Source organism: Saccopteryx bilineata, chromosome 6 (assembly GCF_036850765.1).
Source record: "Saccopteryx bilineata isolate mSacBil1 chromosome 6, mSacBil1_pri_phased_curated, whole genome shotgun sequence".
NCBI lineage: Eukaryota > Metazoa > Chordata > Mammalia > Chiroptera > Emballonuridae > Saccopteryx > Saccopteryx bilineata.
In genome coordinates this window covers 194,038,729-194,066,580 of record NC_089495.1, presented here as the reverse complement: position 1 = coordinate 194,066,580, position 27,852 = coordinate 194,038,729, and the positions used below count along the sequence as shown (strand labels likewise).

Sequence of the window (27,852 nt, the reverse complement as noted above, 5' to 3'; positions counted from 1 at the left end):
GTGTGTGTACCCTGGAGACCAGACTAGTGTGGCCGGCAGTGATTGAGAAGTCTCATTCTTGTGGGTGTTGGAGGGGGATTGATGTGGGGGCCCACAACAGGGATGCCAGCGGGCAGCACCCTGGGGCAGGACAGGGAGTGGGGGCCCCAGCCAGGCCTAGGCGCCCCTCTGTCACGCCTCCAAGCACAGGGGCCAGGGCTGGCCTACGTGGCACCAGCGCTGGGGGCGGGCAGGCAGAGAGGGAGGGACCGAGGAGGGCTGGCTAGAAAGTTTGTCGGCGGCCTCTGGCAGGGACTCCGGCCTGGGGATGAGGGCCTGGCCCCTCAGCGTCCGCAGCACGCCTCTGGGTCCTGCTCGCCATGGGTAAGTCGCGATCAGACGCAGCCGCGTCCGGGAGTCCCCGCGACCCCATCGGTGCGCGTGCCCCCGCCCCTCGCTGCACACTCGGACCAGATACCGCCCACTCGGTGGGGAGCCCGAGCCCGCACAGGCCTTGGCTGGGGGCTGGGAAGGGACTTGGTAGCACTTCCTTCCACGTTCCTTTCTGCCCAGGAAAAAAAGTGACTTGAGCATGCTCCTTACTTAATATGGAGCGCTCACTCCGGGCCAGGCCCGCTCTTGACCGCTTCTAGCCTTCCAACAAGCCCAGGCAAGTGAAATTGTTCTGTTCTACAGATGAAGAAATAGAGGCTCCACAAGGAGCAAATTCATTAATCAATTCACTGAACACCTCTGTTCGCCAGGCCTGAGGATGCTGCCCTGAACCAAACAGACAAAGCCTCCACTCTGGGTGATTCAACAGAGGGACACAGAGGAGATGAGAATGCAGAATTGTGTGTGGGAGTAGAGAATTTCTTTGTTGCTAAGGGGAGCCAAGGTTTTGATATTTTTCTCTGGATTGAGAAGCCTCAAAGAGTCACTCTGTCATTCATTCACCTACTGTGTGGCAGGCATGGGTTCACAGGCTGGGGAATCAGGGTAACACATAAAAGGAGGTGATGTGGTAGCCATGAGGGAAGCTTGTTCTTTAGGTAAGCAGGAATAGAGGGCCTCCCCGACTAGACAGAATTGGAGCTGAGACATCATTCAAATGAAGTGGGCTTGCTAAGATCTGGGAGAAGAGCTTCCAGGTGAAAGAACAGCAAGTGCAAAGGCCCTGAGGCAGGAATGAGCTAGTGTGGTCCAGGCCAGTGTGGCTGGAGCACAGTGGGGAAGGGGAGAGCAGTGGAATGGAGGTCAGAGAGGTAGGCAAGGGCTAAAGTTATGTAGGACTTTGTAGGCCACAGTGAAAAGTTTGGATTTTATTCCAAATGACATGAGAAGCTGGAGAAGGGTTTTAAGCTTGGGTGGAACATAACCTGAATTGTATTTTAAAAACTCACTCTGGGCTATTCTGTGGAGAATCATAATAGCTTATACTGGCTATAAGCTAGGCAGGTATATGAAGTGGGTATTACCATTATCTTCATTTATAGATACGGAGGCTTAGAGAGGTTAAGTGAGCTGCACCAGGTCACACAGCTGCAAAGAAGAAAAGCTAGGACAGAACTTCAACACTCTGGCTACAGTCTGCGTTCCTAACCACTGTACCACTCAGCCTCTCACACACAGAGTAATGGCATAACTGGTGACCAACTTCAGCTCTGGCTCCAGAGTCCTTATCTTTCCAGAATTTGCTCTATTCCTGTTCATGACCACTTCCATGCTCTGGACTTCACCAATGCTTAAGAGCAAAGATCTTTTTTCTTTGGATTCCATACATCCTCAGAATTCATTCATTCATTCATCCATTCAGTCATTCCTTCCATCACCCATTTATGCAGCAAGTATTTATTGAGTGCCTACTATGTGCCAGGAACTGTCCTGAGTATCAGGGAGATAGCTAAACAAACAAACAATTCCTGTTCCTTTGGGGCTGACATTCTGGTATTGGAGACCAATAAATATGTAAAATATATAGTTATTTCAGATGGTGATAAGCACCATGGAGAAAAACAATCAGAGAAGGGAAATAGGAAGCACTGGATGCTAGGGGGAGGTGGCAATTTTAAGTAGAGGGCCAGGGGAGGTCTCATGAGAAGGTGATGTGTGATCCAGGAGCCGAGGAAATGGAGGGGAAGGCTTCTGCAGCAAAGGTGATAGCTAGAAAGAAAAAGCTTTGAGTTGAGATGTGCCTGGAGTGAGCAGGAACAGCAGGGAGGCTGGTGCAGCCGGCTGGAGGAGCAGAGTGAGAGGAGGCAGATTCTGCAGGGTCTGGATGGTCACTGTAAGGACTTTGGCTATTCTCAGAGAGAATGGGGAGTCTTGGAGGGCTTTGAGCAGAATGACACTGCCTGCCTTAAGCTTCTCCAGGATCCCTCTGGTTGCTGAGTAGCATTAGATTAGGTTCCAATGCCCATGATACAGCCCCTGGAGTGCCACATGGTAATACCACCCTGCTCCTGGAAACACACAGCAGTCTCTGCCTGTCCTGGCCTGTCCATTGAATAAGGAGGCCTGGTTTTGAAGCTAGGCACATCAGTGAATCACGACATGGTGTGAGCAAATAAAGGGAGAATGCAGAGTTGGTTGGAAGTGAAAAACGGAGCTTGGAAAGTTGAGGAAGACGTGTGGGAATCACGCCCTGACTCCTCTGAGGTTGTCCTTCGTGGCTCCTGAGACCGTATTATTTCACCATGTTTTGTGACGTGGAGTTTTCCTGGGAGCTTTACTCCCCATTTCCACCTCTGTCCCCTGTGTCCCTTCTCTCTCTCACACCCCACACATCTCTGATTGGTCCTTCTTACTTGAAGTCATTTCAGCAAAGTTTTTAAGTATGTGGGTTTGAGAGTCAGATGGGTCAGCGTTTGAGTCCCAATCCCGCCACTTCTCAGCCGTGAGAATACTCCAACTCTCAGTTTCTTCATCTGCAAAATGGACATAACTGTAGCAGTAGCACCTAGTGCTGTCACGAAGATGAACTGAGAAAAGGCACCTAAAGTTGCATAGAGGAGATGCTCGATAGATGACCCCGATTATTGTGACTGTTTCATCTCCTGTTTATTTTTGCTGTGCTCTTAACACTGTGAACTGAAATCTGTTCTGATGTGTTTTCCAGAAAAACCTGTAGTCAGTCAACCTTGCCTCTGAGCGCTCTGGCTGAGTTCCATTTCACCTCAAGAGGAACCCAGGACATAGCAAACTGACTCTGTGTTTTTTCTTGATTGCCTCACATGGCCTGGAAGAACCTTCTTTTCTGGGAGTAAGCTCCAAGACTGAGGGAGGTGGGGCAAAGGGTGAAGATGGGGCAGCCTCATTCCCCAGGGTGTTTACTGATGGTCATGAACAGGTAGGACAAAGTCAGCCAGGGCACAGTAGGGGCAGGGGGGATGGGAAGAAGGGTAAGCAGGAGGGGAGGGACTTTTCCACCTGTGAAAAGCCTCCCCCTGCACAAAAATTACCTAAGGCAGATGGAGAGGCAGAAAGAAAACAGAGTTACATCATATTAAGCCAGGGTTTTCTAATGGAATAATGGAGTAAATAGATAGATGATGGATGAATAGGTGATATATAGTTATAGTGGAAGAGAAGGGATTGTGGAGCCAGATAGCCTGGTTTTGAATCTAGGCACAGCTGCTTACTATTTTTTACCTTAGGCAAGTGACTTCACCTCTCTGATTATCAGTCTATACCAGTGGTTCTCACTGGTGCACCCTAGAAGATTTCTAGGTGCACCCTATAGTATTCCAGAGAAATATGTGCCTGTTGGGGACCAAAAAACCAACTGCGTTTTTGGAGTTTAGATTTTGGGGGGACAGAGGTGTGGGGAATTGGCTGTAAGCTGACAGTCTGCCCAACCCCCCACCTCACTTGCCTGATTAGGTTGCAAAGGCTGTTAAGCTGTGGTGCTGTATTGTATACACTACCCCCCATGTTCCCCAGAAAGACTGGAGGCAAGTTTCTTCTATCCTTTGTTTGGTGTAAAGTTAAAATAATATGTGTGGTAGGGGTATTCTGCACTTGGTAAAATTCTTTGGTTGCCTTGGAAACATGATCAAATCTCATTGATTTGCTAATGTCCCACTTTGCCCTATAAATAAAGCAAGATGTGGTTTTTGGGCGTGCTTTGTTCTTGCTAACAGCAATTACAGGGCCCTCCCAACCATGTATTTTCTTAATTCCACACTGTTCTCATTCAGGACCTGGAATTACTAGCTGCTCTGGTTCGTGGCATGTGCCCAGATATAAAAATAAATATAGTTACTTTATTATACCATTTCATTATGGAAGTACTGTTCTTTTTGTTAACACAACATTATTATATTATTAACACATCATTATATTACTTTTAGATAAATACACCCAAATAAAATGGGTAGATTTCTCAAAAAGAAGCATGATATTGAAGAATCTGATTCTGGAAGTGAGCAAAAGTTAAGTGTAAATAAAATTAGGACTTAAAGACTGACAGGAAGAATTTAATTTATAGCATTTTTCATCACTTAACACTGAACAATACGATTGGATTAGAAACCCATTAATGGAAGCTTCAAGTGATTTTGGTTTAACATTAACAGAAGAAGAAGAACTGGCAGCTTTATCCACTGATCGTGGATTGATGATTAAACATAAGGAATGATCTTTTGAAACCTTTTGGATTTCTATAAAAGAAGAATATGTGGCAATATCTAAAAAAGCTTTGAGCATTTTACTACAATTTTCAACATCCTATTTATGTGAATTAGAATTTTCTACCCTCAACACAATTAAGAGTAAAAAGAGAGGAATTCTTTAATGTATTGATGAGGAAATGAGAGTTTGCCTTACAAATATATGCTCAAACATTGAAGAAATCGCTAGGACACATCAGGCTCATGTTTCTCATAAACACAAGAATGAAAAAACTTAACACATTTGCGCTGGGACCTGCCAAATTTACTAAATCTTACTAAGAATGTATCTATATATATAAAAAGATAATTTTTTGTCATTTTTTAAAATTTTTTAACTCCTCTTTTTTACGAGTTCTAAAAAGCATAACTCAAAAAATGTAACATAAAAATGTGTTGTTTTTTTTTGTATTTTTCTGAAGCTGGAAACCGGGAGAGACAGTCAGACAGACTCCCACATGAGCCCGACTGGGATCCACCCGGCATGCCCACCAGGGGCGACGCTCTGCCCACCAGGGGGCAATGCTCTGCCCCTCCGGGGCGTCGCTCTGCCTCAACCAGAGCCACTCTAGCGCCTGGGGCAGAGGCCAAGGAGCCATCCCCAGCGCCCAGGCCATCCTTGCTCCAATGGAGCCTCAGCTGCGAGAGGGGAAGAGAGAGACAGAGAGGAAGGAGAGGGGGAAGGGTGGAGAAGCAGATGGGCGCTTCTCCTGTGTGCCCTGGCCGGGAATCGAACCCGGGACTTCTGCACGCCAGGCCGCCGCTCAACCACTGAGCCAACCGGCCAGGGCCACATAAAAATGTTTTTTAATGTCAGAATAAATTTAATTTTGTCATATTTATTTTGTTTAATTACCATAAAAGCATGCTTGGACTTTATATTTTTTCTTTAATATTTGACTTAATTATTATAACATATTTCTCAGAAATTTGTATATAGTGCGCCTACAATTATTTGTAGGATTTTAAATGCGACCCGACTTCAGAAAGTTTGAGAACCACTATGCATTCGTAGATAATACAAACCCCACCTTCTAAAGTTGTGGTGCGAATCAAATGACTGCACAAAGCAGTGCTTTACGTGCAATCACTCGTTTGGTCCAGAGAAAACACTTACTAAATCTGGTTGTAATGTCATGAATGCTGTTGGCAGGCCTGGGTGTTTTGGCTGGGGCCAGCACATGAAGGAGATCGGATGTTATGCTAAGGAGTTAGGATTTAGCATGGGATGAGGTAGATCCTGCTGGATTACTCTAGATGCTTCCAGAAATATTTAAATTAGAGCATGTCAATTAAAAATTCAGAGTAAATTATATAACTGAACAGCCACTATGGTAACCTCTAGCCACATGTGGCTATTTTTACATTTAAATTAATTAAAATTAAATAAAATTAAATCCCAGTTTCTTAGTCACATTAGCCACGTTTTAAGTGCTCAATATCCCCATTGGCTGGTGACTACTATAGATCATCTCTGTCCCCAGTTCAAGCCTTCAAAGGCTTCCCTCCACTGACTGTGAAATTCATCATTGTCCTTATAACCTACAAAGCGTCACATGATCTGGCCCCTGCCTACTTCTCTTACTTCATTATCTCCCTTTGCTCTCATTCGCTGGGCTCCAGCCACTCTGGCCTCCTTGCTGAAGAGCACAATGATTAAAAGCCTACTGCACTTCTAGCTACATCAACTCAGCCACTTATTTGCTGTGTGACCGTGAGAGTTTCTTAACATCTCTGTGCCTTGGAGGATGATACTAATAATAATATGTTGTAGGGTTTTGTTTGTTTGTTTGTTTGTTTGTTTGTTTTGTATTTTTCTGAAGCTGGAAATCGGGAGAGACAGTCAGACAGACTCCCGCATGCGCCCGACCGGGATTCACCCGGCATGCCCACCAGGGGCGAAGCTCTGCCCACCAGGGGGCGATGCTCTGCCCATCCGGGGCGTCGCTCTGTCGCGACCAGAGCCATTCTAGCGCCTGGGGCAGAGGCCAAGGAGCCATCCCCAGTGCCCGGGCCATCTTTTGCTCCAATGGAGCCTCGGCTGCGGGAGGGGAAGAGAGAGACAGAGAGGAAGGAGAGGGGGAGGGATGGAGAAGCAGATGGGCACTTCTCCTGTGTGCCCTGGCCGGGAATCGAACCCGGGACTTCTGCACGCCAGGCCTCCGCTCTACCACTGAGCCAACCGGCCAGGGTTTTTAAAGATTTTATTTATTCATTATAGAGAGAGGAGAGAGAGAGAGAGAGAGAGAGAGAGAGAGAGAAGGGGGGAGGAGCAGAAAGCATCAACTCCCATATGTGCCTTGACCAGGCAAGCCCAGGGTTTTGAACTGGCAACCTCAGCATTTCCAGGTTGACACTTTATCCACTGCGCCACCACAGGTCAGGCTGTTGTAGGGTTTTTATAAATGAGGAATTAAGCAAGCAGACACATGTCAAGCTTCTAAAACAGGATATGGTACTTAGTACCATAGAAGTACTAGCTGTTAATATTAATAGTTATTGTTCAAGCATACCAAAAGCTTCCCTGCCTCAGGGCCTTGGTTCTTGCTATTAGGTCTGTCTAGAAAGTTTTTCTCCCAGATTTTATCTGCCTTTTACCCTCAATTTATTTGGATTGCTGCTCAAATTTTCCCTCTTCAGAGAGGCCTTAGCTGACTACCCTATTTAAAATGGAACCTCCTCCTTCATTCTCAATCCCCTTTCCCTGCTTCTATAAATGATACCTATCACCTGAAGTCATAGGATATATTTATTCATCATCTGCCTTTTTCTACTAAGATGTCAGGTCCTTGATAATACCACTGTATTGCCAGCTCCAAGAATACAGCTTGGCATGTTGTACATGCCAGATAAATAAGTTTCTGAATGAATGGTTGGGTGGTTGGGTGGATGGGTGAATAGATGAGGTAGATAAATGGGTCAATAAATGTATAGATAGCCCTGGTTGGATAGCTTGGTTGGGTACAGTGTTGTCCTGAGCACAAGAGGTTGGCGGTTCAGTCCCTGGTCAGGGCAAATACAAAACAGATCTGTGTTTCTCTCTCTCTCTCTCTCTCTCTCTCTCTCTTTCCTTTCTTCCCTCTCTAAAATCAAAAGTAAATGGATAGATAGGTGAATAGCTTGAATAGATTGATGAAGGGGTGGGTGGGTAAAGGAAGGAGTGAATGGATGCGTGGGTAGAGGGCTGGCTGGGTGAGTGGATGAAGTGGATGGATGGATGGATGAATGGATGGATGGGGAAATGGATGAAGGAAGAAGTAGATGGATGAGTAGATGATGAGTGGAAGGGTCGCTGGACAATGGATTAAAAACTGAATAGGTGGCTGGATGCAGTAGCTGGACGAATAGCTTGAACAAGTGACAGATGAAGGGGAGGTTGGAAGGAGGGAGGCTCAGGCAAGGAACCATTCTGAACTCTGCCCCTGTCACTTTTGTCTTCCAGGCCACCCTCCACCCCTCCTGCCCCTGTGTGCCTCTGTGTCTTTGTTGGGTGGCTTGACCTTCGGTTACGAACTGGCAGTCATATCGGGTGCCCTGCTGCCGCTGCAGCTCGACTTCGGGCTAAGCTGCTTTGAACAGGAGTTCCTGGCGGGCAGCCTGTTCCTGGGCGCTCTGCTGGCCTCCCTGGTAGGGGGCTTCCTCATCGATCGCTACGGCAGGAAGCAAGCCATCCTGGGGAGCAACTTGGTGCTGTTGGCAGGCAGCCTGAGCCTGGGCCTGGCTGGCTCCCTGACGGGGCTGGTCCTGGGCCGCTCAGCGGCTGGCTTTGCCATCTCCCTCTCCTCCATGGCCTGCTGTATCTACGTGTCCGAGCTGGTGGGGCCGCGGCAGCGGGGGGTGCTGGTGTCCCTCTACGAGGTGGGCATCACGGTAGGCATACTGCTCTCCTACGTGCTCAACTACGCGCTGGCCAGCGTGCCCTGGGGCTGGAGGCATATGTTCGGCTGGGCCGCTGCACCTGCCCTCCTGCAGTCACTCAGCCTCCTCATTCTCCCGGCCAGTGCAGATGAGGCTGCAGCCCACAGGGACCTCATCCCCCTCCAGGGAGGGGAGGCCACCAAGCTGGGCCTGGGGAAGCCAAGATACTCCTTTCTGGACCTCTTCAGGGGGCGGGATAACATGCGAGGCCGGACCACCGTGGGGCTGGGGCTGGTGCTTTTCCAGCAGCTGACCGGGCAGCCCAATGTGCTGTGCTATGCCTCCACCATCTTCCACTCAGTTGGCTTCCGTGGGGGCTCCTCAGCAGTGCTGGCCTCCGTGGGGCTTGGTGTGGTAAAGGTGGCAGCTACCCTGACTGCCATGGGGCTCGTGGACCGAGCGGGCCGCAGGGCCCTTTTACTAGCTGGCTGTGCCCTTATGGCCCTGGCGGTCAGCGGCATAGGCCTCGTCAGCTTTGCTGTGCCCATGGACTCAGGCCCAAGTTGTCTGGCCATGCCCAATGCCACCGGGCTAGCATCCCTCCCCGGAGACTCTGGCCTGCCAACGGGCTTATCTTCACGGCCCCTGCCAACAACCAGCAAGATGCAAGAGGAGCCAGTCTTATCAACCTCTGAGAGCGCCAAGCGCCCTCCCAGAGCTGGGGAGCCCGCGGCCCCTCCTGTGCCGGCGCTGAGCACCGCCTCCCCCGCATCTTCCGCCTCCCCGTCTCCCGCCCCGGAGCGAGCCCTGCTGCACTGGACAGCGCTGGTCTGCATGATGGTCTTTGTGAGCGCCTTCTCCTTCGGATTTGGACCAGGTAGGTGGGACTTTATTTTAAGTAACTCAGAGCCTTCAACCATTCCTGGTGGGAAACTGGCGGACGGTATCAGTCAGGGTCTGAGAGAGACACTAGGGAGCCCTTGATCATGAGCCAATGAAAGGTCAATTTCAGGGCCCCTCACTTATTTGCAGGCACTTGCTTTGAGAGCAGGGGACTGATTTTATATTTGTAATTTTTTAACATAAAAAAGCCCCCCCAAATTGTTTAAGCTTCCGGCCTCATAAAATCTGACTTTGTTCCTGGATAGCTCACTCGAAAAACTTCACTTAAGGGAACTGAATGAATAGGGTGACCGCCTATCCCGGTTTGCTAAGGACACTTAAAGTCCTGTGTTCCAGCAGCCCCTCTGTCCTGGGGAAACCAAGACTGTTGGTCACCCTGAAGGCATCATACAGCCGTGTGCGGGAAGCAGCTGGGGAGAATCTGGTGTCCGGAGTCGGATACCATCTAAATCACACTGATGGAAGGCTGCCTGCTGGACCATGGGTGCCGGGCCCTGGTCCTGGCCACAGCCTGGGACCCTCCCTACTCTCCCCTCCTAGTGACCTGGCTTGTCCTCAGCGAGATCTACCCCGTGGAGATCCGAGGGAGGGCCTTCGCCTTCTGCAACAGCTTCAACTGGGCCGCCAACCTCTTCATCAGCCTCTCCTTTCTCAACCTCATCGGTAAGTCCTCTGACCTAATTCCTTGGTCCAGTTCCTTCTACATCCGGGAACAGTTTCCTCCCAACAGGGCCAGGGCTTCCTTATCAGTCCGGATATACATAATGACTGCAAACTAGTTTATGGACAAAAGGGAATATTTTTGTCTCAAATCATTGAAAAGAGGAGGGCAGTTGGCTTCAAGCATGGCTGATCCAGAAGCTCCAACAAAATTGTGGCCATCTTTTATCTCTCTCCACTCTGCCTCCCCGTGGGCTTTATTCTCAGGCAGAGGCCTCATTGTGGCAAAGGTATCAGCCAACAGATCTCAGATTGGCAGCCCTGTGGTAAGAGAGCATTTCTTTCCCAGTGGCTCTACCCCCAAGACGTGGGACGGCTTCTCATTGGCTCAGCAAGATCACATGCCCACCCCTGAACCAATCACTGTGGGTGCAAAGCTGTCTCCTCCCCCTGGCTCCAGACCTGGGTCATATATGTACCTACCCTGGAGCCAGGAGATAAAGACAGCCTTACCCAACCGCATGGACCAGAAGTTGGAGGGGAGTCTTTCCCCAAAGGAAAATTAATATCAGAAAAAGGGCAAAGAGAGGCTGGGAGACACAGAACAGATGATCTATGAGGCTTCGACCTCATTCCAGGCCCCATCCGTGTGTGGGCTGGCTTGATTGATGACCTGGGAGTGGAGGTTGAAAGAGGAAAACTGAAGCATCCATTCTTCCTGGTCCAGGAAACATCTCTGATTAGTGTGGTGAGAGGAGGGGAAGAAATTCTGGATGGAGACCTGAGTAAGGGGCTCTGATTTCACCCCTCTCCACCAAGTGCGATCCCTTCTCTATAGCCCAGAGTCCCCACTCTAAAGTAAGAGAGTTTATTTCTCCCTTCCTTCATTTGTAGCAGAAGTATTCTTCAAATAAAACTTTGTGCAGAAGTTCCATGGAAGTGTCTGACCACACGCAGAGCCTTCAGACATGCTATAAGGCTCTCTCAGCCCCATAGCTGGTGATAGTCCCCATCAACATCGGCAAGAGACCAGAGACTCCAGGAGCTGCAACCTTCTCTTTTCATTCTAAGCCAGCTCAGAGGGGCTCATGCCCACTTGCCAGCAGGAAAGTCTTCTCAGGTCTAGTTAGGGTGACACCATCTCTTCTTACCTAGCATTCAAACCCAGTCTGAGTGGGGGTGGGGTGGGATGGGAATTATATGGGCCCAGAACCCTGGGGGGTCTCTGAGATGCTCAGATGTTCATGGCCCATGGTAGCCCTTGGTTGTTGGGCTGCAGTGGATGGGGATCCTTCATTGTAGGTCCCGAGCTCTTAGGGTTCAATCACTTTCCCACTTCCTGCAGCCAAGCATTTCCTCCTCAGAGGCACAGCCACCCCTGGGGGCTGGGGAAACACTGGTAGAAGAGCCCGCCCACCATGCCTTCCCCCCACCCTGAGTCTTAGGGAATCCAGAGTTCTCCCTGCTGCCTCTGTCTTCAAGCATTCCTTTCAGGGAATGAATGAGCAGATGAGAGAGTAGAAGGAGGAATGGGAGGGGCTTATTAGAATTGTATCCTATCTTTATCATCCCCATTTCACAGATGGGGAAATACGTCCTGCCTAAGTCCGGCCAAGTAGTGAGCAGACTAGAACCCAGTCCTCGTGACTTCCAGCCCAGCTTTCTCCCTGCTGATATAAGGATTAAGGGGACATCAGGCTGGTCAGGGGAGGCTCCTTGGAGGAGGTGTGTAGAGGTGAGAATGGAATGGCATCTGAAACACCTTTTTTGGCTCAACACAGGCCTTCCTTCACAGCCTCCTTTCTCTCTCTTGGGCTGACTGACTAAAAAGGAGTCAGGATCATCCTGGGGGTCCTGGTCACTGGCCCTGAGACCCTGGCCCCCATCTGAATCTCCAGGGAGAGGCTAGAGTGCTAAGTTTTCATCCTCTCTCCCAGACCAACCAGATTTGGGCCAAATTGGCTGAAACACAGATCCCTGAAGGTTCAATTCACTGAATAACCAATTCATGGAATCACTAAGGATTCTTTTCGGAGCTGGGCTTTGCAAAGGCTGCGTCCTGTAGTTGTTTCGCTGCTGAGGTGAATGTTATTTTCCCTCCGTCCACATTTTCAGATTCCGAGTGCGCTCCACCAATTAGTGTTTTAGATGTGAGTGAGTGGGCTTTGCCAGAAAGGCCAGATGCCCTTGTCAGTATTTGCAGACCTGGGCCTTGCCTCTGCCTGCCCCTGGGCCGACCAGTCCTGCTCCTCCTTTAAGGTACTTCTCTGACAGTTGTTGATCATAGTGCAAATCGACCATCTGGAGAATCTTCTTCAGGTGAACTGACTTTCAATGCGCGACCTGGAACCAGCCAGTTGGCTGTGACCCCGCCCACACTCCCACCCCCTGTTCCCAGGCACTATCGGCTTGTCCTGGACCTTCCTGCTGTATGGGCTGACCGCTGTCCTTGGCCTGGGCTTCATCTATGTATTTGTCCCTGAAACAAAAGGCCAGTCGTTGGCAGAGATAGACCAGCAATTCCAGAAGAGACGGTAAGGGGGACAGGGTGGGCCTGGGTGGAGAGTCCCATCCAACCCGAACCCTTCGCTGTGGGACTTCAGCCATCATACTTAAGTTAGTAAGAAGGAGGCAGCCATGTAATGATGAAGGGGAGGAGATTCCAGGTAGAGGGAACAGCAAGTGCAAAGGCCCTGAGGTTGGGAGTATGTCTGACATATGCGAAGAACAATAAGGAAGCCAGGTGGCTGGGACAGAGTGAGGGAGGAAGGAGAAGTAGGAGTATCAGATCAGCCAAGTGGGTAAGAGCTAGATCATATAAGGTCTTTAGGTCATAAAGAGGAGTTCAGAATCTTAGCACTACAGGACTTGGGCTGTTCAAATAAGAGAAGAAAGGAATGGGGGCATCAGAAGGGACCTAAAAGCACTATACTCCTAAGTATTTTGGCAAATTCCCCCTGTAGTAAAGGGAAGTCACCAAATCCTGGCTGCCCATTCCATCCTAAGAAGCCCTAAAAGATTGGAAAAAAATAAATCATTGTAATATTGAATTAGAAATGGCCTCACTGCAGCCAAATCTCACCCCAACTTGGCCCCTGATACAGAACTAGTCCAATGTGAAAACCTCTAACCTGCGCCACCCCACCCCAGAGTGACCTTTGCCAGCTGAACAGTCCCAGTTAGTTGGGTGACACCTTCTGCAAACCCCCCAGCAACCCAACTATATTAGTTAGAAGATTGATTTGGCTGATTGGAATAGTCCAAATGTTGGGGTCTGGGGGGGCTGTTGTACCCCAAGAGGTCATTCAGGGTCTCTTATTACTTCTGCACATGGCCCACGACAGTGAACTACCACATTCCTGCAAGGGGAAGGGGGAGAAGAGGACCCAGCTTAAGAGATGCACCGGTCCTGTTAGGCAGGGGCACAGTAGATAGAGCATCGAACTGGGACGCAGAAGACCCAGGTTTGAAACCCTGAGGTCACCCGCTTGAGCACAGGCTCATCTGGCTTGAGCAAGGCTCACCAGCTTGAGCACGGGTTTGCTGGCTTGAGTGTGGGATCATAGACATGACCCCATATGGGGTTGCTGACTTGAGCCCAAAGGTTGCTGGCTTGAAGCCCAAGGTCACTGGCTTGAGCCCAAGGTCACTGGCTTGAGCAAGGGGTCACTCGCTCTGCTGTAGCCCCCCAGTCAAGGCACATATGAGAAAGCAATCAATGAACAACTAAGGTGTTGCAACAAAGAATTGATGCTTCTCATCTCTCTCCCTTCCTGCCTGTCTGTCCCTATCTGTCCCTCTCTCTGTCTCTCTTTCTCTGTCTCTCTCTCGCTTAAAAAAGAGAGAGAGAGACCTGTGGTGGCGCAGTGGATAAAGCGTTGACCTGGAAATGCTGAGGTTGCCGGTTCAAAACCCTGGGCTTGCCTGGTCAAGGCACATATGGGAGTTGATGCTTCCAGCTCCTCCCTACCTTCTCTCTCTGTCTCTCTCTCCCTCTCTGTCTCTGTCTCTCCCTTTCTCTCTCCTCTCTAAAATGAATAAAAAAATAAATTAAAAAAAAAGAAATCTTAAAAAAAAAAAAAAGAGAGAGAGAGAGAGATGCACTGGTCACTTGCACCCACAGCCCTTTGACCAGAACTTAGCTACACCTCCGTGTAGGAGTGGCTGAGAAACATGGTCCGTGATCTGGGTAGCCATATGTCTAGTGAACAATCGGGGGTGCTGTTACTAAACATAAGGGAGGTACAGATATTGGGAGCCACCTGGGACTCTGTCGTGCTGGCTTTCTTGGGAGAAGATCCCAGGCCTTTTCTCCAGGACACAGAACAAAAGTAGGCCGAGGCAGTGGAAGCCAGTTTTGGGATAAGGCATTATGTGATTTCAGCCAAGGAGAGTGTCGGGCTGGACCTGAGGACTGAAGGGCGCATGGGGTGAGGGCAGACACAGGAAGACCAGGAGGAGTAGCTGGGTAATTCAGAAGATGGCAATGCATATTAAGGCAGGAAGTAGGAAGGGACGGGTAGGAGTGGGGTGGGGATGGGGACGGGATAGGGATCCTGGGGATGTTCCACTCTGGTCTCCTCCAGGAAGGCTTCCAGGCCCTCCCACCCTCTGAGTTTACTCACTGCTACTTGACAGGTTCACCGTGAGCTTTGGCCACCAAAAGAGCACATCTGGTGTCCAGTATAGGCGCATCAAGGTCTCGGTGGCCTCCTGAGGAGTCCATCTGCTTGGAAAACGCTGGAACCATGGTTTTAGCAGACAGTCTCCAGCTTCCTGTTTGCTGAGGCCTCACAAGTCCTGGGTGGTCCTTTGAGACTGACCCCTGCTCCGGAAAAGGTCTTTTGTGCTAGCATGAAAGGGATGGAAAGTCCGAGACCCCTAGAGTCTTCATGCGCAGTCTCAGGCTCTGAGTGTTTCTGAGGAGCTGTCTTCTTGCCTCGGTTTCCCCATTGACTCTGCACCTCTCTGCAGTACTTATAATGAGAACCTCCTGAGGAGTTTCCACTGTCCCCCGGGCTTTCTCAAAGAATCCCTGGGGGCCTGACCAGGCGGTGGCGCAGTGGATAGAGCGTCAGACTGGGATGCAGAGGACCCAGGTTCGAGACCCCGAGGTTGCCAGCTTGAGCGTGGGCTCATCTGGTTTGAGCAAAAAGCCCACCAGCTTGAACCCAAGGTCGCTGGCTCCAGCAAGGGGTTACTCGGTCTGCTGAAGGCCCGCGGTCAAGGCACGTATGAGAAAGCAATCAATGAACAACTAAGGTGTTGCAACGCACAATGAAAAACTAATAATTGATGCTTCTCATCTCTCTCCATTCCTGTCTGTCTGTCCCTGTCTATCCCTCTCTCTGACTCACTCTGTAAAAAAAAAAAAAAAAAAAAAAGAATCCCTGGGGTACCGGTCCTGGCAGTAAGTCTCTCCCGACATCAGCCCTAAATCCAGCTGAGGATTCCACATTCTCTGATCTCTTTTTTTTCACCTGACGGGAATTTTTAGCGAGGAGAAGCCTGTTTTTTGGCTCTTAGACATCAGTTTTATTCACCCTTTTAATTCTCTTACCCAGAACATTTACTGTTCACCAGCAACTCAGACTGGTTGGCAGGAGGCTTGAGTTCTAGTCCCAGTTCTGCCGGTGTCATTGCTGTATGATCGTGGGCCTCAGTTTCCCCCATAGATACAGTGGGGGACCTGGATTAGGTTGTTCTTAAGATCTCTTCTGACACCGATGAGTTGGAATTCTAAATGCCGGTAATACAACAAATACTCAACATTAGGACCTGCTCTCAAGTCGCTTGTTATCTCTCGGAGGGATGTAATTTTTATTAGGGGAAAGGTTAACAACAGTCCAGAATCGCGTGCACTAAAACCGAAGAGCACGGGTTGAGCCGCCGTGTTGTCTCCAGGTCTCCAGGGGGCGCCGGCGGCTCTTCTGTGCGGAAAGGGAACGAATTTGGAAGCCGACAAACTTGGTTGTCAGTGTTGCCTCCACCTCTTGGCAACTGTTGACCTTGGGTCAGTAACAACTCCTGCAAAGCCTGTTTCTGCATCTGCAGTATGGGGGTGATTATGTCCCCCAGGGTGTCTTTAACCCTGTCTCCCTTCAGGGAGGTCTTCCGCTGGTCCCATTCAGCTAGTAGGGCAGGGGTCTCAAACTCGCGGCCCATGGGCCGCATGCGGCCCACCGAACAATTTTGTGCGGCCCGCAGACTAATCCACGAAGTTCAAAATATTTTGGATAAAATTAAGTAAGTCTAGGGACCTACTTGTATTTTTCATTTCTCTAGCATCCTAGCTAGATATTAGCTTAGTTAACAGCAGTTGTGATGCAAACTACAGTTTCTGGTCGTTTTGTGACACTGAGTAAACTGCATGTACGATTGTGCTTGTTGTACTGATTTTTTTTTGTTTTCAACTGCAGTGAGAAAAGTGTTGCGTAACAGTTGCCTTTTGTAGACCTAGTGCGGCCCGCCGAACGGCTGTGATCTTGCTCTGCGGCCCACATGCTGAGTTGAGTTTGAGACCCCTGTAGTAGGGAGTGGGAGGTGGGTTCTGTTCACCTCAGGACCCAGGCCCCTACCTTTGGGACATTGTAAAGGGCTGTCCTCCAACAGGTGAGTCAGATAGAAATTGAACAGGTAGCTCAGGCCAGAGGTCACTAAAGGAAGAGACAGATGGGCGAGGAGTTCCTGGATGCTGAGAAGGAAGAGCTAGATGGAGTAGGTCCAGGGTACTGGGGTGGGACAAGGCCTGGTCACTGCGTCTGCTCAGCTGGGTGCTGACACAGCCCCATGGGGCTCTGGTCCTTCAACTTCTCTCCTTTCTAGATGCTCCCCAACTTACAACAGGTTATGTCCCAATAAACCCATCCTAAAGTAAAATGCATTTAATATAACTCATCTTAAAACCTAGCCTATCTGTTTTTGTTTTTGTTTTGTATTTTTCAGAAGTTAGAAGTGGGGAGGCAGTCAGACAGACTCCCACATGCACCTGATGGGGATCCACCCAGCCTGCCCACCAGGGGACGATGCTCTACCCATCTGGGGCGTTGCTCCATTGGGACCAGAGCCACTCTAGCACCTGAGGCAGAGGCCATCCTCAGTGCCTGGGTCAACTTTGCTCCAATGGAGCCTTGGCTGCCGGAAGGGAAGAGAGAAATGGAGAGAAAGGAGAGGGGGAGGGGTGGAGAAGCAGATGGGCACCTCTCCTCTGTGCCCTGACCGAGAATCAAACCCTGGACTTCCACACACCAGGCCGATGCTCTACCACTGAGCAATTGGCCAGGGCCTAGCCTAGCCTATCATAAATGTGCTCCGAACATTTACATTAATTAACCCCCGTAGGGCACAATCATCTAACAAAATGAATACCCTGTAGAGTGCCAGCTGTTTACCCCGTGATGGAGTGGCGGACTGGGAGCCGAGGCTCGCAGCCGCTATCTAGAATCACGAGGGAGCATCGTACCACACATCGCTAGCTCAGGAAAAGGTCATAATTCAAAGTATGAATGCGTATTATTTCCACACCATCATAAAGTCAAAAAATCATCAGTACTTCCCTTATACCCAGTGGTGTGCCAGAGCTGGTCTCTACTGGCTTGTGAGAGCCATTGTTAAATGTTCAGGGTTTTTGCAAGCTGATTGTTAAACACAGCCATTAAAAGTAATTAAATTACTTAAACTTATAGTTAAATAAATTGTATTAGAGGTAAAGGAAATAAGTACTAAAAAGTCATCACTGCCTTATACTGCCACATTTTATTGTCATCTGTGATCTTGAGGTTAGTATGTCAATTGTATAAGAGACAGACTGAACATTTCCTCCTGACTCCTCCTTCTGTGACGTCATAGTGCTCACCTGACACTGGCCAGGGATGGGGAATGTATTTGCACCGCAGAGATGGGGGGATGTTACAAGTCAGGGCTTGATTTATTGTTTTGTTGATTTTTCAGTTTTAAGAACGTGATGGGTAAAATATTAGTAGCGTAAATTAAACTTAAAAGTACTGTCTGGTGGGTCTCTAGCCAATACTTTGTGAGTGGCACAAAATATGGAGGAAGTGTTGCCCCAGGATGTAAGCTGCTCTCCAGTTCAGCAAGCGAGTTGCTGTGTCATTGACAAAGGAGTTCTGACATACATCTGCACTGTTTTACTTCCGTCTGACTCATTAATGTAAACAGAAATTTCAAGGCTTGTTCATGTTGGAACTGTACTTGTGAGCGGTTTCTGGCCGAGTTGTATTATTATCGGGCAATTATTTGTAGTCTAATTTTGTCTGATCATGGCTCAATTGCAATAAAGGTTGTTTGTGGATATAAGAATTTGGAATATATATATAAACATTCTGTGAGAACTGGCAATATGGAATTTATAATAAAGGATATTTTTAGTACAGTGTTTATATTATTTGTCAATTTGTAAATTTTGTGCAACGAACACATTCTTCATCTCAGTAAAATTTATACACACATACACATACATTTTCCCCTCTTTCGATCAGGATCATAAACTCATAGATCAGGCAGGTAGCATAAAAGAGTAAGCCTGTTGTGTAAGACAATAGGGAGTAGTGAGGTCTGTGGAAACAAGGGAACACAGGCCCTCTAAATCTAAAAGGAAGGGCTGGCACCCGAATCCAGCTGGTGGCTGCCAGGTGAGAATGTGAACCCCATATGGCCTGACCATCTGAATTCTCAGGGAAGTCTAGAAATTCAGACTTTAGTGCAAAATTTCCTGATTTTTAAATAGTGTCAGTTGATTCTCAATTGAAAAATAGCTTTTAGGCTCAACAAATCATGGCTAACCCATGGCTAACTCACGACCTTCAGTCTGGGCCTCAGTTCCTGCTGCCTTTGCCTCTGTCCACCCTACACTGGCTGTGTGACCTTGGACCTCGGCTCCTCATCTATATAAATTGGGGAGGATTAAAGAGCTCCTGGTTTTCTTTTCAAATCTGCTTCTCCACCAGTCTACCCCATCTTAGTATGCGCTGGCTCCGTTCTTCCAAAAGTTGAACCCTAAGTACTTGAGTCATCTTTGTGGGCTCCTAAGCCACACCCCACGTTCTATGTATCCGGAAAACCTGTGGGTTCTACCTTCAAAGTGCACCCAGAAGCAGACCACTTCTCATCACCTCTGTCACTAGCACCCTGGTTTGGGCTGGCATCATTTCCTGCCTGGATGGTGGTGGTGACCTCCTCACTGGTGCCGACGCCCACCCTCACCCTTGACAGTCTATGCTACATGCCCGGCCAGGGAAGTCCTGGTAAAATGGAGATTTATCACAACCGTCATCTGCTCAGGACCCTCACAATCCCCTCCTCACTCAGAGTAAAAGCTGAAATTCTTTGGTGGCATTCAAGGTTCTTGGAGATCTGGTTTCTCAGTACCTCTGACCTCAGCTCACTCCACATTCCACACACTCTGCTCCAACCACACTGGCCTCCTTGCTGTTCCTCAAACACACCATATAAGCTCCCACCTCTGCCCAGAACAGTCTCCCCAAGATATTCATGAGGCTCCCTCCCTCACCTCCTTCTAGCCTCTACAAATGTCACCGCCTCAGTGAGGTCTACCCTGATTGCTCACATAGTAATCCACCCCCATCCAACTGCTTCTCTCCCCCTTACACTGCCTCATGTTTCCCCAACTAAGCATATTTGTTATCTATTTGTTTATTTTCTGTTTCTCTCTAATCCCCATGACAGCAGGGTCCATATCTGCTTTTTATACACACATACACACACACACACACACACACACACACACACACACACACACACACATATATATCTTAAAATTCACTCTTTCTGCAGAACAGTTCTACAATTTTTGATGCGTGCAGAGAGTTGTGTAACCACCACCACAATCCAAATACAGGACAGTTCCATCATCTCCTAAAATATCTTTGAGCTGCCCCTTTGCCAACCCGTCCTTCCACCCTGCCCATTGGCAACCCCTGACCTGCTCTGTGCCAATGAAGCTTTGCCTCTTGTAGATTGTCTTAGAAATGAATCATACGGTAGAGAGCCTTTTGAGACGGTCTTCTTTCATTCTGCATAACGCTTCTGAGATTCATCTGTGTTGTTGCGTCTATCCATAGCTTATTCCCTTCTGCTGCCAGGTCTCCGTCCGCTGTGCGGATGGACCACAGTTTGTTTATCCATTCCCCAGCGAGGGCCATATGGGCTGTTTCCAGTTTGGGTGATTATGAATGCGCTTCTCTGAACTTTCATGTACAGGTTTTTGCATGAACATAGGTTTTCATTTCTCTAGGTTACATGCCCAGGAGTAGGATTGCTGGGCCGTATGTTAAGGGTGTGTTTAACTTTACATAGAAACTTCCACACTGTTTCCCAGAGTTGGCCGTACCGTTTTCCATTCCCACCAAGAATGTGGGAGACTAAGCCACCTCTGCACTCCCACATCTGTCTTCTTTTCACGATCGTATCTCTAACACCGAGCATAGAACCTGGCACATAGTAGGTGCTCAGCAAATATGTGCTGAATGATTGAATGGGTGACTTGAGGCCACCACACCGGGAGGCAATGAAGATATCATGGAATAAAGTTTGTAAAGCTCTTGGCACAGTGCCTGGTCCTTAACATGCACTCAACACCTGAGGTCCTTTGTTAACACCAAAGGCCACCTCCCTGAGGTCAAAGTCCCCAAATCACCACCTCCTCTGTTCTGATCTCCGGCTCCCTGAGCTTCAGGCTTTGGGGATAGAAAGATCATTTCTCCCCCGGAACAGAGGAGGTTGGAAACCCCTACTCCCAGAAGGACCCCCAAGCCTGCGAGCACTTTGTGAGCCAATCCTGTGGCTCTCTCTGCTCCAGCACAGGAACCCAGGGAGACTTGGATCCCACTGTATTTTCCTTGCCTCCTCACTCAAGAATGGGAGGCCCACAGGCCAAAGAACTGAGCAAATGTTTGTTTTCCTAGCTGGCCCTGTCCCCTTGAGGGGGACACCAATGCCCCCACACCGCTGAGTTTAGCCAAGTTCTTTGGCCTCCCTTCCCCACCCCCGCCGGAGACCTGTTTGCCAGAATCTTTTCACCACCTTTTCCTTTTCACAATAACCCTGACCCTTTGTGCTATTATTTTTCTAGGTTAATTGAATACGTTTTCCTCGCTGTGGAGGCGCACAGACAGCGCCAAGCACAACAGGCCCAGCGTGAAGGGGGCCTGGGAGGCCCACCCCATCTCTGCAGCTTGGAGCCTGCTCAGGCAGGGGTGGGGGGGACATTTAAGGGGAACCAGAAATGTGAGCTAACCTTGCCTGTGGGCAGAAGCCAAGTGGGGTGGGGTGGGGGTGCGGCCAGGGAGGAGGGAGTCTCAGGCTCATCTTTCCACCCGCTTTTTCTTATCAGAGCAGGTTACCCCTAAATTCTTCAGTAGTTCACACTGATATTCTCTGAGCATCTTCTAATAGCTGAAAACTAGCGTGGTGTGGGGTGTAATAATAGAAACCAAGAGTGTAGCGGCTCTTAACCAGGGACAGGCGTGCCCCCCCAGGGGACATTTGGCAGTATCTGGAGACCCTTTGGGTTGTCATGACTAGGAGATGGGGGGCTGTTAGCATGCAATGAGCAGAAGCCAGGGAGGCTGCTAAACTTCCTACAAAACACAAGACAGCCTCCAAGAGAAAAAATCACCTGGCTGGGATGTCAGTCGCGCTGAGGAGGGGGAGGGGGGGCTGGTTTATTGCAGGAATGATGAGACAGATCCAGAGCAGTTCAGTAACATGTCCTGAGAAACACAGCCAAGAAGTGTCAACCCTCCCGCGCCTGCACTATCCGAGTTCCTGGGCCCCGAGGGAGGTGGAGTATCAGGGAAGGAGGGGCCTATTCAGAGCTGGGGAGGCGTGAGAGGGGACGGGTGGAGTTCCGGGCGTCTTCTACAGAGAATGAGAGGACCGGGGACTCTGGAAAGATCCCCAGGGGGATAAAGGAGTCTGTCACGATCCTTCTTCCCATCCACTCCTAGTGAAGAAAATATCTATTTCCAAACTTTGGTGAGACACCTTTCCCTCTCACCCCCAGATACTCCACTCCAAGCAGATCCTGGAAACTGCTTTGCAGTACCCAGTGATGAGCAGCAGAGGGCGCAAGAGTTCCTTTGCTCCTTTTTATTATAAAGGAAACAGGAGTGCCTTAAAGAAAATGCGGAAAATATAAAAAAGCAGAACAAAGAAACATAAATTGCCCGTAGTCTCATTTACAGGAACAGCTGAAAGTGTAAATAGGGAGTCTTCCTGTCTTTTTCCCAGGGAAAGTTGTTTAACTCTTCTGTTTTGATGTCTTTTAGCGCAGGTGTAAACATCCTGAGACAGGAATTTGTGGCCTGGGTTTCTCACATGAGGTTGTATCAGAAGGCATTTCTTTTACCTCACACGCTCTCACACCATCCTAAGTCACTGAGTGACTGACAGCTGTGGAGCGCTGACAGCATCCAGTGCGTGGATGCCTCCTCACAACAATTGTGTGTGAAGCTCCCACTGTGTGCCAGACTTTGTTGCACACAGTGGGGGGACTGTAACACGCCAGGAGGCCCAGATCAGGGAGACAAACATACCCCGGAGCATTTCAGATGGGGGGTAGTGCAGTGCCAGAGCGACACCCACAGTGATGTGATGAAGATCTTGCAGGTGATGGTTCCTTCTTCTCAGAGGAGGGGACGTTCAAACCGGGACCTGGATGATGACAAGGAGTCAGCCGGTTGGAGGAACTGGAAGACAGTGCTTCCACGGGGAGCATGCCTGGCACTTTTGAAGAATGTGCCAGGGCAGCTGGCCCAGGCCTGGTGAAGTGAATGAAGACAGGTGGGCAGCAGCCAGACCAGGTGAGTCTTGTGTGTGGCCCCAGAGGAATCCCTTACCTTTCTTTCTTTTTTGTTGTTTTAAATCACCACTTGTTTTCTCTTTCAAATTGCAAAAATAATTGCTAGGCATTGTAGCAACACTTAGAAAACACGATTCAGCACAAAGAAGGGTCAATGAGTCTCCAGGTTGCCACCTTCGAGAGACCCTCAGTAAACCTTTAGAAGTTTCCTTCCCACTGATATCTTTATCAATATCTATATTTGTGCCTCATTCATTCATTCAACAGATTTTTTTTGAGCACCTACTATGTGTTAGTCACTTTTCTAGATGCTGAAGATGTGCAAGGAATAAAAAGAAACCCCTGCCTTCATGGAGCTAACACTCTAGTGACCAATCAATGAAATAACCAATAAATGATACAGTGTACTATAAGGTGATACATGTTGTGGAGAAACGAAGGCAGGGGGGACGAGGAGGAGGGTGTTACCTAGGCTACTGAAGGGATCGCAGCTGCAGTCTAAGTGGTAGGAGAAGCTACAACAGGACTTTTATTTCTCCGTAAACATTTTATTATAAATCCAAACAAAAGTAGAGAAAGCAGTAAGATCAACTCCTCCATTAAGCCCCAAGTGCTGGCCCATCTGACTTCACTGATTTCCACCCACCCAGCCCATCCCACTGGGTGCTTTTGAATCAAAACCCAGACATCATATCACCAGTACCTAAAATGGTGTTGAGCCCATAGCAAGCCTTCCCAAAATGGGTGGCTAGTAATCAAATGAATGAGTGAGTTTGTGTGTGAATGAATAAATAAGAATGATGAGAAGAAGAAAAAAAAAAACATGGAAGGGGAGAGTGAGAGGGAGGGGAGGCCGAGAGGTTGCACTCCCAGGAGAGGGATTCAGAATTTCAGGCCGCGGTACATGGAAATGTAGGAACAGATCCCCAGGAAATACCAAGCCTCCACGCAATATTACAGGTTTTGAAATGTAGCCTTAATGTGATTTTTGCATAGTGGGAGTAATAAAAATGTAGGCGATGTCTGCTCAGAACATACTCCCTGATTCAATTTCCACTCCGCTCGTGAGCGTGTTGTTAAATTGTCTGGTCCCGCGGGTTAAGAATGATAGATTCATAGTACGCTCAAACAGAAAGATCCAGAGAGCTGATCCAGTGCAGAGCATTCCAAGTCTTTTGTCAGCTGCCCATGGAAAAACCGACAACTTACATGGTGACCTGGCCCATGCACGAGTGCGTGTGCCTGCGTGCACACACACAGTACAGGAAACCGTATTTACCTTCTTCATGCGATGCACTCTGATTATTTTGTATTTTATTTTTTTAAATGATGGTTAACAACCCACCAACTTGATTGCAGACCTGTTTAATGGGCCACAGCTCACAGTTTGAGAACATCAGTCTTAGCACCTTCAATGTACAGATAGGGAAACTGAGGGAGAGGCAAGGAGAGCTAATGATCTTGCTAAGTTCACACAGCATGTTAATGACAGTTCCACGGCAAGGGTCTTCCACTTTCCTTCCAGTGTGGACATCTGGGCATCTGGGAGTCCAGGGGACAGCAGAGAGCCTTCCAATGGAGAAACTCTCGCATCGAGGACAATGATCTTGCTTCGGTGCCCCATCTGCTCCATTAAACCACCTGCCACCTTGTCCAGCCAAGCCATCTACTATCACACGTGCCACTTGATCATCTTCCTGTTTATGGCCAGCACACAAGGGCATAGTACTTGTTCGTTTCCCTGCTGTCTGTCTTACCCCCAACCTCCCAGAGCACCACAAATGTAGTCTGCAGGAGAGCAAGGACTTAACTGGACTGGGAGATGTCTGGCACGTAGTAGGGGTTCAGTAAACTGTTACTGAATAAATACAAGAATAAATGGAGCAGCTGGCACATGGCATCCAGGTTTTTTTTTTTTTTTTTTTTTTAATTATTTTTATTTATTTATTCATTTTAGAGGAGAGAGAGAGAGAGAGAGAGTGAGAGAAGGGGGAGGAGCAGGAAGCCTCAACTCCCATATGTGCCTTGACCAGGCAAGCCCAGGGTTTCGAACCGGCAACCTCAGCACCTCCAGGTCGAGTGAGGCTTTATCCACTATGCCACCACAGGTCAGGCTGCATCCAGGTTTTGAGGAAAGCCCGTCTCAGACCACATGCAACTCACACAAATCGGCATTTATTAACAAGCAACAGAAAACAGCCATGCAAGTCCGTCTGAAAGCTCAGCCGACTGCCAGACCCCGGTCCTTTTGAGGCTCAGAAAATGCTTTGCAGGAAAGGCTCACTGGGGCAAAGGCAACAATAGTCCAGTAGCAAGACCTGTCTAACACCTATGGGGGTCAGGGCCAAGGCCATTTAGAGGTCACATCTTGGGTCCATCTCCTAGATCAGCCCTGTCCAATGGACCTCTCTGCAGTGCTGGGATGTTCTGTTTGGTGCTGTTCGGCACACTAGTCTCTAGCCACATAAGGCTATCAAGCTCTTAAAATTCAGCTAGTGCGAGGCCCTGGCCGGTTGGCTCAGCGGTAGAGCGTCGGCCTGGCGTGTGGGGGACCCGGGTTCGATTCCCGGCCAGGGCACATAGGAGAAGCGCCCATTTGCTTCTCCACCCCCCACCCCCTCCTTCCTCTCTGTCTCTCTCTTCCCCTCCCGCAGCCAAGGCTCCATTGGAGCAAAGATGGCCCGGGCGCTGGGGATGGCTCCTCGGCCTCTGCCCCAGGCGCAAGAGTGGCTCTGGTCGCGGCAGAGCGACGCCCCGTGGGCAGAGCGTCACCCCTGGTGGGCGTGCCGGGTGGATCCCGGTCGGGCGCATGCGGGAGTCTGTCTATCTCTCCCCGTTTCCAGCTTCAGAAAAAAAATACAAAAAAAAAAAAAATTCAGCTAGTGCGATTGAAGAGCTGAATTATGGGTTTTATTTTAACCTCGGTTAATTTACATTGAATTTGCAATAGCCACAGTGTGGCTGTGGCTATTCTGTTAGATGGCACAGTCCTGGTTTATTAAACTCTGTTCATGCAATGGCAGGGAGCTGCTCAAAAATATTTTCTCCAACCACTTATCTTGAGTGGCAGCTCTAAAGTCACTGAAAGAGCACCCTTTTCTAACATCCACTTGGCTAATCATCAGCCAGCGCTTGTCCTTTATGTCTAATGTTCACAGTGCCAAATTAGCAAAGCCTCTGATGTTAACCAAACATAAGCTGGTGGGGCTGGTGGGGGGCCATTGAAGTCGCTGCCTCTGGGGTGTGGCCTCTCTGATTACATGATAAGGGATCAGCCTGGAGAATACACTCCTGATTAGAATAACTGGCCACCGCTGAAGTGGAGAAAAGAATTAACTAATACTGTCTCCGCACAAGTAGCAGAAACATTAAATTTGTATGTAATTATGGTTGTGACAGGACATGAAAGATGCTGAAACAGTGAATAATGGAGAGGGTTGTGGGAGAGCCCAGCTTCCATGTTTTTTTTTTTGTTTTTGTTTTTTTACAGAGACAGAGAGAGAGTCAGAGAGAGGGATAGACAGGGACAGACAGGAATGGAGAGATGAGAAGCATCAATCATTGGTTTTTCGTTGTGTATTGCAACACCTTAGTTGTTCATTGATTGCTTTCTCACATGTGCCTTGACCGCGGGCCTTCAGCAGACCGAGTAACCCCTTGCTCGAGCCAGCGACCTTGGGTCCAAGCTGGTGAGCTTTTGCTCAAACCAGATGAGCCCGCGCTCAAGCTGGCGACCTCAGGGTCTTGAACCTGGGACCTCCGCATCCCAGTCCGACACTCGCGCCACTGCGCCACCGCCTGGTTAGGCCCCAAGCAAGTGATTTTTGAAGTTGAAGACAGAAAGAAAAATCCAGGGGAGGGCAATTGGAAAAAGCATTGCAAGCAAAGTTAACAGCATGTGCAAAGGTCCAGAGGTACATTTAATTTGTTTGAGAGACAGAACAAAGACCAGTATGGACAACCAATGAGGGACCAGACTTTCTGGCCGTGCCGTCATTGCAGGAATTTTGGATTGGGTTCTCCTGGCAGATTTTCCCATCCTTTGCTTAAGGCACTGGTGGGTACCAGGTTAAGCAGAGCTTAGAAGAAGACAGAGATTTTCAGTTGAAAAAAAAAAAAATCCTTTGTATATGCTTTCTGCTACAGGATCCAATTTAGTATCGATATTCTCGTTAAAAAATAATAATTTCCATTAGATTGAGGCCAGAATGCCCCAGGAAGCCTAGTGTGGTTTTCCAATTGATTCGCAGAATGAAATATTATCTAAAATCTTTTTATTTTATGCTATTAAGGACACAGGAGGGAGCAGCCAAGTAAAAAATTTCCCCGCCAGGTTAATGCACAGGGTCAGCTGGAAGTGGCCCCAGGGCTGTCTTAAAAAGATTGTCATTTGTGATTTCCCATTATTTTGTTTCCCGCTACCAGTAATTGAAAAATGATTTTCTTCCCTTCGAGTGAAGTTAATGGATTGACGCCTCCTTATAAGGGAGCATCTCGGATCTCTATTGGCGACTCCTTCCCAGGGTTGGTATCACCCCCAGTGCCCCTGAGAGGCCTGGTGGTCAGTGTGGTCCACTCACGTTTCTCTCTGCTCCTCTGGGCGGTGGGCCATGTAGGGGGAGTTGAGGGAGGGCGGGGCTGCAGCCCACTGTCCTGAGACCACAGGCCACGCGGCACCAAACCCTTGCAGAGGGGCATCCCTCACGCTGACCACGCACGTGATGACCGGGGCAGGGCCGCCGGGAAGGGAGCTCGGGTCTCCCAGGAAGCCAGCCGTTTCACACAGAGAAAAGAAAACCATCCAATGTGCGTGGGCCAGAAAGCGGGCAACTTCTTCTCTCCCTGACTCCTTTTCTCTTCCTTTAAAGATAATAAAAGGCTTTTGTTTCCATGATTCAAGTCTACACTCTCATTAGAAAAAACACACAAGCGGCAGCAAGC

General features: G+C 48.9%; 1 protein-coding gene across 1 annotated transcript; it reads left to right on the top strand.

Annotated features, from left to right (window-relative positions):
* Positions 1-18,460, top strand: SLC2A10 (solute carrier family 2 member 10). Its single transcript, XM_066235751.1, has 5 exons — positions 1-363; positions 8,092-9,384; positions 9,951-10,073; positions 12,469-12,604; positions 14,709-18,460. Exons 1-5 carry the CDS (start codon positions 360-362, stop codon positions 14,785-14,787), a joined length of 1,635 nt encoding a protein of 544 aa, XP_066091848.1. The 5' UTR covers positions 1-359; the 3' UTR covers positions 14,788-18,460.
* The last annotated feature ends 9,392 nt before the right edge of the window (positions 18,461-27,852 follow it).

What these genes read in the sequence shown, in the direction of transcription:
- SLC2A10 (XM_066235751.1), top strand. An exon ending in CTCCTTCGGATTTGGACCAG is followed by an intron (nt 9,385 to 9,950) that starts GTAGGTGGGACT and finishes CTCCCCTCCTAG; the next exon opens with TGACCTGGCTTGTCCTCAGC. An exon ending in CTCCTTTCTCAACCTCATCG is followed by an intron (nt 10,074 to 12,468) that starts GTAAGTCCTCTG and finishes CCCTGTTCCCAG; the next exon opens with GCACTATCGGCTTGTCCTGG.